Source organism: Puntigrus tetrazona, chromosome 7 (genome assembly GCF_018831695.1).
Source record: "Puntigrus tetrazona isolate hp1 chromosome 7, ASM1883169v1, whole genome shotgun sequence".
NCBI classification, from domain to species: domain Eukaryota; kingdom Metazoa; phylum Chordata; class Actinopteri; order Cypriniformes; family Cyprinidae; genus Puntigrus; species Puntigrus tetrazona.
Genome location: NC_056705.1, coordinates 38,383,341 through 38,395,638, shown reverse-complemented (window position 1 = coordinate 38,395,638; position 12,298 = coordinate 38,383,341). Strand labels below are relative to the sequence as shown.

General features: G+C 33.4%; 1 protein-coding gene across 1 annotated transcript in view; it reads right to left on the bottom strand.

Annotated features, from left to right (window-relative positions):
- Positions 1-487: 487 nt before the first annotated feature.
- rap1gds1 (RAP1, GTP-GDP dissociation stimulator 1) overlaps positions 488-12,298 on the bottom strand; it is a 34,465-nt gene continuing 22,654 nt past the window's right edge. Inside the window, 8 exon segments of the mRNA XM_043245431.1 lie at positions 488-2,798; positions 3,615-3,743; positions 4,215-4,341; positions 5,066-5,205; positions 6,472-6,597; positions 6,695-6,877; positions 8,977-9,102; positions 10,724-10,867. Of these exon segments, the coding sequence (XP_043101366.1) occupies positions 2,671-2,798; positions 3,615-3,743; positions 4,215-4,341; positions 5,066-5,205; positions 6,472-6,597; positions 6,695-6,877; positions 8,977-9,102; positions 10,724-10,867 (1,103 nt within the window). The 3' untranslated portion in view covers positions 488-2,670.

Sequence of the window (12,298 nt, the reverse complement as noted above, 5' to 3'; positions counted from 1 at the left end):
GTATATTACAGTGTGTCAGTTTAAATTTATCTCGTAATGTGCTTTTTTCGATTCCCCCCCTCATATCTGGTATAAATGGTCTTCAATATTTACAGTGACGGTTGTTCATGCACGCATGTTTATTGTTTCATTTAAATATATGCACAACAAAAAAAAGTACCTGCCATTTTCTAAGAGCCGCTTTGCAATATTTCAACATCCTTTCTGACAATGACAGATTTTCATACCCCTCAATGAATCACTAGCGCTTCTGCTGATTCAGTCCACTTTCCCAAATCATTTTATTCCGTAAAATGTTGACATCGTAATGGAAAAGACGAATGAGGGAGTTTTTATTCAGCCTAACGATTTATACAATTGAATAAAAGCCCGGTGCGGCGCGTCATTAATCTGCTCGCTCAAAGCCTTTCCTGTCAACACTGACACAATAAAGAATTTCCCCCTTGATATTAACTTCGACAAGAAGTCAAGGTAGAATCTCAGAGCGTAAATTTGTCACCAGCAATTGTTTTAATAAGTTTAAATCTTTGAAATGTACAGTTCATCAATGACATATACAACAATTATTTCTGTTTATATTTGTACGGTTCCTACTGTAGATATACTGGATTGCCGTGTGGTTCCTCGAGGGTACAAACATGATAAATAGGAACTTATCGACCTGACATAAAATGGCCACAGAACAGTGATTTTCACAGTATCGGACATGCGAGGAGGTGCATGTTCAGAGGATACCGGAGAGGATGGAAAGAAGGACGGGCAGCTCCACATGCAGAAAAAGACACTTTCTCCAAAAGAAACATTCACACCGAGTGTTTGTCGTCTGAGACATTAGTAGTAGTAGTATTCAGTTACCTTGCTTAGTCCTGAAGCCTGCATGTGTGTGTGTGTGTGTGTGTGTGTGTGTGCTAACGGCAGTCATGCTAGTCCTTTTCTGACCAGGAATGCATGTTTTAAATACACAGTCCACCCAAAATTAAAAACACGCGATCATTCGCTCACCCTGATGTTGTTCCAAACCTGTATGCATTGCTTTTTTTTTTTCTTTTTTTTCCCCAAAAGAAGATATCTTAATAAACAACATTCACAGCGACTTCCAAACGTGCAACTGTTAGGTTACCGGCGTACTTTCAAACACGTTCTACCGAATTTCTTTCTTTTTCTTCTGTGGAACACGAAAAAAACCAAGCGGTTTCATTTTATAAAAAAAGAAGATATTTTGAAGAATGTTGGCATCCAAACCATTTTAACCCTGCTCACCTCCACAGTATATAATGCAAAAAACACAATGGAAGTCTTTGTTTGGTTACCAACGTTCTTGAAAATATCTTCTACAGAATGTTGCCACTTCTTTGTTCGCTTCTTGGGTCTTTGCATTTCTTTCTTTGGTTCTAGATCCAATCTAGAACTTTATAGCATTTTATAAAAAGTACCATGAAAGTCAACGGGATCCAAAAATGCCCGGTTACCAACTTTCTTTAAAACAATGTAAAGATTTCTTTAATTTTTATGGAAAAATAAGTTTCGATGGAATTCCTTTCGCTGTGGAAATTATATTTACTTCTGCAAAAGACATTTGGCAACCAAATATTTTCATTCTTTTGGTAACCAAAACAGTTTGGTCCCACTGACCTCCAAAGTACAGACAAAAATACTATAGAAGCAAATTGGACGCTAAACTTCTTGGCGTATCTTCCACAGGATGTTGCCACTTCTTTCTTCTCAGAAACATAAAAGAAGATATTTTGAAGAACGTTGCTAACTAAATGGTTCAAAGTCCCATTGACTTCCTCGGTGCAGACCGAAATACAGACCCAGAGCTGTTTACCTACCAACGTTCTTCAAAATATCACCTTTGGTTTTCTTCCAAAAGAAAGAAAGTCACAGAGCTTTGGAACGACATGAAGGCGACTCGTTTATTTTTGTGTATGTTTTGGTGAACCATCCTTTTTAAGTTATCGCTACTACACTATAACGGCGTCACTTCTTCTGATGAGGTCCTGAAATGATACAAACTGCGTCTCCGAGAGCGTCGCATACGACGACTGCAGTCCTATATTACTTCTTCACGCATCCGTATGACAATAATCATCGATTTCTGTAAATGCAACCGACTAAAGATATGGAATTAGCTCTTTCCAGTAGATATGGATCATGGGCGGCACAAGGACCAGGAGGCAAAACATGAAAAGGTCCGTGCTGGTCCAGAGGTGCCCTATACAGTACAAACACATCTGATCTCTACTCGTCTATGCAAATTAGTAAGCAGAGGGAGAGGGGCGGAGCATATCATATGGGCGTGGCTTGACTAGCTGAACACGGATACGTCAACAAACCGGACGATTAAAAAAAACAAAAAAAACATGCACAAGTTGGTTATTGGCTATTTCCACCGCCAACGTTTTTTACCTCTTTTACAGGTGAATTTCGTGTTTTGTTTTTTTTTTTTTTTAATCACAGCTATGGTCTTTTTAAAAATATCTTGCTGTTGGGGTATGAATCTATTGCAGAAGGCTGTCTACAAAGTACGGCCGCCTTTGGGTAACAGGTCTCTGCATGCGCGGAGCAAACAGAGGGCTTGGAGAGATGGGACAACAGCTTGGCACATGACAACGAGAGATATGCGCGTGAGGGGGAGCAGGCAGGGACGAGACGCCGCCGGAGAGTCCTTTAGCTCTGCGCCGTTAACCTCTGCTCTGTGAGAGAGGCCTGGTGCGCCACCGTCTTGTTCTCGTGCGAGCGCAGATTGGACACCACGTCGATGAAGGCCAAGCTCTGCACTTCTTTATGCAGCGGCTCTGAAGGGAGAGGAGAAAAGAAACAAATCACTCATTCGAAGGAGAGCGCGCTTTGGCACGGCGAACAGCATTCACTGCTCTTTTCCAAACGGACTGAAAGGTTTATGAAGAACAACGGGGAGTGACGAACCGTAGGCTAAAACACTTAAGAAAGTAAATGGTTTGTGTTTGATTTTTAAAATTTGAACCGGGAACAATTTTCACTCCAAAATGGTTAGAATGAAATTTTTAAGCAGAATGACATGCATATAAAACCATAGTTTTATCGCTTTATTTACAGCTTAACTTTTGCGTGTATTGCATTTTTTACCATTTAAAAAACATTTAAACTGATAAATACAGTCCAAATACTGGTTGCTTAAATCAGTATTATTTGAATATTATTTCTATGCCATTAAAAGTATTGGCATTTTGCAGTTACACCTATTAGTTGCTTATTAGCATGCATAACATTAGCCACTTATTAGCTCTAATTAAGCACATATTCTACATCCCTAATACCTAAGCCACCTTACTAACTATTAATAAGCAGTAAATTAAAAATGTAGCCGTAGTTAATAGTTACCTATTCTAAAGTGTTTCCAACGCATTTATTTTTTAGTTATTCATTTCAGTTTTTGGAAATTTGAAAGTTGCAAGTTTTTGGTTTTTAATATTTCATGCGGCTTTCAATTATTCGAGCTAATTTCTAAAACTACTTCAATTTATTTAAGATTTCAGCTTCATTTCCGCTAATGATAATTGATTTTAGTGGTTTAGAAAGCACCGTCCGGGCTTCTCTTTGCTCAGTAGCTCCCACGCTATCTCTGGACTCACCTGATCCCATGATGGAGCAGATGAGAATCATGGAGTTGTATTTGATCTCCGGCGCGCTGTGTTCGTCCGTCAGCAGTTTGTGTAGAACCTGCACCAGATTAGCGCCGACAAAGTCCTTCTCTGCGCAATCTGAAATCAAAACCGCGAAGTTCAGAATAACTAAAACCAATGCACTTACACGCGAAAACTCCTCTTAATCTTCTATTCTATTTATTTAAAAGCATGGCTTTGTATATAATGAACATTGCTGGTTTAGCTTTTTCTTTTGCAAGCTGTTTTGGAAAAAACCATCTGCGTAAAAATAATCTGATAGGCTTTTTATGTAAGACAAATACAAAAACCTTTAAAAAAAAAAGGCTATCAATCTCACTAAATTATGAATCGCTGAATCTGTTCGAGTGCCTCTTTTTGCCATGGTAGGTACTGTTAACTAGAGCTATTAAAACCATTTTATTTAGCCGAAATAGAGCTAAAATAACATGCATATGATTAATACGATATATAAATAGCATAAATATGAGACGATGAATCACATGTAGGCTTAATTCAGACTAACTGGGGCATTTTTTCAACAGCAAAAAGAGTTCACCAGATGTTTACCCAGGTCTAGCGCCGCTATGAGACCCAAGGCCACCAGCGCTTCGTTCTGCATGATCATGTGTTCGCTCGTCGCCATGGTTACCAAGTGCTTAACACCTCCACCTTGTATAACGGCTCGGACCACGTTCTGTTCAGAAAGAAAACGGCAGTCAGAAGAAATCATCCACACCACGAAACCACATGAACAGAACATACATTAAAAAAATGATTAAATTACATTTAAATAGAATTAGCTGGATTATGTTTTACAAAAAATACTGTTTCAGTCTTTATATTTTAAAAAACGGATTTAAATGGGACGGATGGGATTTTGACTTGCACTATATATTTTTTAATGGCGCGCGTCTAGTGCCGCACCATAATTAAGCAATTAGCATAAAATGAGTAAGAAATCGGTTTTGTTGTTTATTCATTTGACCAATTTTTTTTTTCCAATTCCAAACCCAGTAACCTCCAACCTCCAACCCCCAAAAACCTTTCTTGATTATGTTTTAAAAAAAATGTTTAATTAATTGTAATCATAAAAATAACCAGGTATTATGACTGTAATTATATTAAAACGTAATATACGACAGCAATATATTCAATTTCAATTGCATTTTAACGTGTGAATGCGGAATGAAGACAGACTTTCTGAAATGAAAGCGTAAAAGTCAAATCTGTGACGGTTCATTCATGCAGAACACACATGTAAAAAGTCCATATCGTGATTTCATTGAAGTGCGCTGACCTACTTTTGATTTATTCATCCAAAAATTTGACAAATTGCATGCCATTTAACGTCATAGGGTAAATTCCAATGTTTCTATCCGAGTGGTCTACATCCCAGAAATCTTAGGGCCCTAAGAGACCTTTGACTTGCTGTGTCGGATGAGAGCGGACAGCAGGCGGTTGGACTCTCCCATCACTCCGGCGTGGTCTTTCGCTTCACACCACTCCACCAAACGCTCCACCAGCTTTGTGTTTGTCCCCAGCTGCTCTGCTGCGTCAGCTGCCACACACACACACACACACACACACAGCATTTTTTAACAACATACGTCGCCAGAAATCATTTTAACATGCTGACTGAACACCAGACTTTTATTAAAGGGCTTTCTAAACCCTGTAAAAGATGCATATTGCTGTTTTTTGTGGGGGGGGGTGTTTTTTTACACCTGACATTATTTTCTGTGGTAATTGGCAGACTGTCGCAGATGCTGTCGATAAAGCTTAAGTTGTATTTACCCTAGAATATTTGTTTTAAACCCAAGCTGTCACTGAAAGCCGACGCGTCTGGGCCGCTGCCAATGAAAGACGATGCAAATTCGTCGGGCGGCAGAGCCCTTGTCTGCAGATCCATAGTTACTCAATGACAGAGTGCCATCGATCCTGTGCTCGCTTAATATCAGAGACTGACTGCTGCGTGGCAGCGGCTGAGACAGGCCTGAACCTGAGATCAAATCACACATGCTGTCTTTGACGGAGCTAAACAGCTGTAAAACATACAGGGACTTAGCTTATCAACTTCAATTAAAAATCCATGGAATCAAGAACTGTGTATATACATATATATATATATACATATATATACATATATATATATATATATATATATATATATATATATATATATATATAATTGTAAAATTGCTTTATACCTTCATATACCTTCAGTGGTCAGTTTAGTTAAGTTGTGTTAGTTTAATTTTGTGCATTGTGTTTTATTAGTATTAGTAATAAAAATAAAAAAATATAAAAACAATATAAAATATAAATAATATTCATGCATTTAATAATACGTATGAATGTTATATTTTTGTATATTTTTGTTCCAGTATTAGTAAAGCCCCCAGCATGTAGCATTTCTAATTTAAGTGTTTTATATATTTGTGTTTCTTATATATTATAATATATGCATGCATATATATATATATATATATATATATATATATATATATATATATATATATATATATATATATATATATAAAAGTGTGCACAGAGGTAATTAATATTTAATTATGTATACTTACATAAAAAATAAAAGTAACATACACTACAATATTCATACTTATCTAATTTAAATAAACAAGTATGAATATCTCAATTTTACAGACATATAAATAAATAAAATAATTGGTGATGCATTTATTTAGTTTATAATTTCAACATAAAATGTAGACACAAGCAGCCAGCACAGCAACCAGCAGCGCAACCACTGACACGATTCTGGGACTAAACTATCTGTGGGTTTCTGTTTTCAAATAATGAATACCCTGTGTGTCGATGAGCATCCGTAACGTTCCCAGAAGCTTAAACTGGACTGGAGGCATCTCAGATTTGAGGAACTTCAGCACCACGTCCGAAACACCGGCCAAGAGCATCTTAGATTTGTTGACCACTGGAGAAGAGAGAACAAGATGGAGCAGATTTAGTTTTGAGACGCTTGAGCGCAGGCGAGTGACTCGTCCAGTGACTGCGTGAGCTTTCAGACGGGCCTGGGATGGCGAGGTTCCTCAGGGCGCTGAGGGCGGCGTGCTGCACCGTCACGTTCCCCTCCTCCACGTGCCTGTCTCCTCAGAAGCTCCACGTGCCTGTCTCTAACAGCTCCAGAAGCTTATTTCTACTCACGACTGATCCGAGAGTTGTCTACATAATGTGGATGCAGTTCCCATCTGTGCACAAAAAAACACTTATTTATACTCATCAGGGTGCTGGACTGATCTCGAGAGTTAGGGGTAACATATTAAGTAATTAGAGTTACATAATCAGATTACTTTCTTCAAGTAATGATTAAAGTAATGCATTAGTTCTGATTTACGAGAAAACATCCTAATTATTTTTTCAATTAAGTAACAGAGTTTCCTTTATATATATTTTCTCATTTATTGCTGGACAGCTCTCATACACATATATATATATATATATATATATATATATATACACACATATATATATATATATATATATATATATATATACATATATATATATATATATATATATATATATATATATATATATACATATATATATATATATATATATATATATATATATATATATATATATATATATATATATATATATATATATATATATATATATATATATATATATATATATATATATATATATATATATACATATACATATATATATATATATATATATATATATATATATATAAATATGTTATAAAATATATATATAAATATATCTTCATGTATTTAATATATATATATACATATATATATTTAATCCCATATTATATTATATATATATACATATATTTTTAATATATTATTTGAGATAAATATACAGTTGCAACCTAAGTAAAGGTTAAAAAAAAGAGGGATCATATGGGTGCATGTTGTTTGTTATTTATTACTGTCCTGAAAATGCAGTTTTATGTAACAGATGTATACATATTCTCAAGACCAAATAATTATAATAATGGCCACATTCAAAGGTTTACACACCCACGAATCTTAATGCTGTGTGTCACTTCCTGGATGATCCATGAATTTTTATATATTGTGATAGTTGTTCCTACTTGGACCTGAGCAGTTCAACTACCTGCTGTTCTTCAGAAAAACCTCTCTGCTTCTGCACATTCTTTGGTTTTCCAGCATCTTCTGCAAGTTTGAACCCTTTGAAATGACTACGATTTTATATTTGAACTGTATGGGTGTGAGACTGTTTCAAGAGCTGAAAACATTTACTGATGCATTAAGCACCAGGGGGGTGAAAACTTTTGAACAGGACAATGACGTGCAAATTCTTATTCTTCTCAATCTTATTTTTTTTTTCCTCTTAATGCATCCTGTAGCCTTCACGAGCATCAGTACGTGTTTTTCATCTTTTGTAAAGCTTACGAATGACTCCCTCAGCTGTCCTCGGTGTGAAAAGGTGGATTTCAAAAGCATTCGATCGCTGCTGAAAAGGGCTCAAATATGCAAAAGATGCCGGAAAACCAAAGAATGTGCAAGAGCTGAGAGATTTTTTTCTGAAGAACAGCACACAGTTCTCAGGGACAACAACTGACTCATGAACAACGATCACAAAACATAAAAACAGTAGTGGATTCATGCAGCAAATGACGCACGGTATTAAGATGAAAAGATATGTAAACTTGAAGAATGGGGCCATTTTTATTAATCCGTTTAATATTTTGTCTTGTGGAGTATATTTAAATAGCTGAAATAGCTTATTCAGGACAGCACTAATTAAAAACAGCGTAAAATTGTCATGACCCTCTTATTTTGTTTATAAAAAATATATATATATATAAAAAAAAAAAATATATATATATATATATATATATATATATATATATATATATATATATAAATATATATATATATATATATATATATATATATATATATATATATATATATATATATATATATATATATATATATAAATATATATATATATATATATATATATATATATATATATATAAATATATATATATATATATATATATATATATATATATATATATATATATATATATATATATATATATTCTTTTTTCCATATAATTTATACTATGAATAAATATATTCAACATATAGAATGTTTCATATACATGCATGTGTGTGTATTTATATACAAATAATAAATATACAAAGATTATTTAAGATTAACACGTTTCATACAATGTAAACAAAACTTAATTTCGAATGTTTTTGCTGCATTAACTTTTTTATATAAATAAAAGTAACGCAGAAAAGTAACTCGCTGCATTGCTTTCTATAAATAAAAAGTATGGCAAAGTTAGCGATGGCGAGCGCTCCTGCTAGCTGGAGCTGGTGGTTGTTGGAGGGCACCCATGAGAGGACCCTCTGAAACACGCTGCCTTTACCCCCCTCAAACAGCTTCTGCATCGACTCATCTACAGGAAAACACATTAACATGACAGAATGATTCCTATTACAAAGCCTTCCCACAGAACATCGGCCCATTAAATGCACATGCTGCAGTTTTCTCATCTAGCGCTTTAAACGCTTGGGCTCTTAGATTCTGATCGGCTTTTAATGATTGTATCATTCGGCATGATATCAATGAACCAGCAAGGCTGGTTTTATTCAGCAGGAAGTGCAGCGAACCCATGCAACACATGCATTAACAACACCTTTTGTCCATTTTTAATTTACAAGGTTTCTCTGGGCATGATCTGCCTAAATCAGCTAAGATTCAGAAAAAAATGAAGTGTGAAAATCTTCTCAAGCCTCATTTTTTCTTCAATTAAGTCATCATTACTAAGACACGTGATATAAAATCGGAATTCTTATTTCATTAAAAGACCTGAAAAAAAGTAAACTACAAAAAGTTTTTTAATAAAGCAACAAGTTTGAGGTCAGAAAGATAAAACAAAAAGTTAATGCATACTTTTATTCACCAAGGATGCATTAAATTGATTAAAAGCAACAGTAATGTTGCAAAAGATGTTGTTTTAGACTTTCTATTCATCTGAGGATCCCTGGTTTCCACAAAAACAATAAGCTGCGCAGCTGTTTTTAACATTGCTAATATTTAAAAAGGTTTCTTAATAGTCACATCTGAAATGATTTCTGAAAGATCGTGAAGAACTTTAAGACTGGAGTAGTGATGCTGAAAAGTCAGGAATAAATTACAATTTAAAATATATATATATATATATATATATATATATATATATATATATATATATATATATTCACATTGTTTTATTTTAACAATTTAAAATAAGTATTTTTTTTATATATATATATATATATTCATATATATATATATATATATATATATATATTCATATTCATATATATATATATATATATATATATATATATATTATATATATATATATATATATATATATATATATATATATATATATATATTATATATATATATATATATATATATATATATATATATATATATATATATATATATATATATATATATATATATATATTCATATATATATATATATATATATTATATATATATATATATATATATATATATTCATATATATATATATATATATATATATATATATATATATATATATATATAAATAAATATAAAAGACTTATTTTAAATTGTTAAAATAAAACAAATGTATTTTTGATTAAATAAGCGCAGCCTTGTTGAGCATAAAAACATTTTTTTTTAAATGTACAGAACACAAACTTAAACTGAAGTGTAGCTAGCTGGCAATTATCCAACCTCAAGTATTCAGTGCGTTTAGTGAAAGTCCTTTTATTTCCCCGCAGCTCCATCAGCTAGTGTTTAATACTGAAGTGAATTACACATCAGCCAGAAAAAAAAACCTCACTTCAGCCTTTCCTTTTCCAGGTAAAAGGACGTGCATCCCCGTCTAAGTTTGTGTAACCGCCGGGAGACTAAATGAACTGACGAACGTTCACAGGAACAGCACATTTCATGAATTAAACACACTGCACGAGGTCATAGCTGATGTTTTATAAGGCCGTGTTTGCTTTTTAAGGGTCATCTGAGCTCTGTACCTCCCAGCAGCAGGAGGACCATGAGGTCCGAGGCCGTCTTGAGCTGAGCCGCGTCCTCCTCCCTGTCGCTGTCCACCGTCAGAGCCACCACCTCCAGCAGACACTCCACCAGACCGGCGTCCACCAGCTGAAGCTTGATCACGTCTGAGAGAGACCGGACAGAGATCTCGTTACACCCCGAAGCTTCACGAACACCTTCACGTCTGACAGGGACTTCACAGCCTGCACATCAGACCCAGGCTAGCCTGAACCGTCTAAAACCAGGCTGCAATGTGGGATTCACACCATACATCACGGTTATGCGCAATATTGTTTACAAAATGTATGAAAATGTACTAAAAATTCAGCGCAACATGAAAATTTGGTAACGGCATATCCCTATTTCACATCCCTAGACAAATGATGAATTTTCTGCAGCATTTATCTCATTTATCTGGTCAATTTGAGCACTGCATAAGTATAATCTTTTCAGTTTTCAGAGCATTTTGTTTAAAAAATAGCTTGATTACAGCAACTGCGATCTCATTTGCATATTAGCTATACCTCAGCATTACATTTTTCATAACAACAGCCTTGTCCGCGAATAATCTTTTAGTTTTCAGAGCTTTTTGTTCGTGTGTGCGTCCATCATTACATTATAGTATCAACATGCACAATGCCAACCTTGTAAAAGAGTCATCTTTTTTCATTTAGTATATATATATTATATATATATATATACAAAATTGCTTGATTTTAGCTATATCTGTGTATGTCTGAACTGAAATGCTGTTATTAAATTGTATTATTTATATTGGCATTATGACGACTTTACACTCATACGCTACGCTGCAAAAAGAGCTGACATACGGATTATTAGAATTAGAATAAATTAGAGTAGAATAAATTCAGGCTTGTTTGTGTTAAAAACGAGTTAAATTAAAAAAAAAAAAAGATACAGAATAAAATTAAATATTAAGGGAAAATAAAAAAATGAATGAAAGGTTTATATTAAATTAAAAATAAATAAAACTGGGTTCTGCCATAAGACCAACTGAAATGTTGTACATTAAAATCAAACCATGGACACATAAAAATAAATAAATAAATAAATAAATATATAAATATATATATATATATATATATATATATATATATATATATATATATATATATATATATATATATATATATATAAAAAAATACGAAATGGCAAAAGGAAACCTAAAATAATAAAAAATAAATAAAAATAATAATAATAATATATATATATATATATATATATATATATATATATATATATATTTTTTTTTTTTTTTTTCCTAAAATACCTATTTTTTTTACGTTTCGTACACATCTGATCTGACTTGCCATCATTAACTTTTTTTTGCACACGTGATCTAATTTGATATTATCACATTACATTATTTATACAAATCAGAACGCCATTAGCCTAATAACAGTCTTGTCTATGGATGATTTTTTTTTGTCAGTTCTCTATGCGTTTTATAAATTAAAACAAAGCAATAGCATTTGATTTTTGCCATTTCATCTTAATGGCGATCACTGCGTTATTTCCATTCTATATCAGCATTG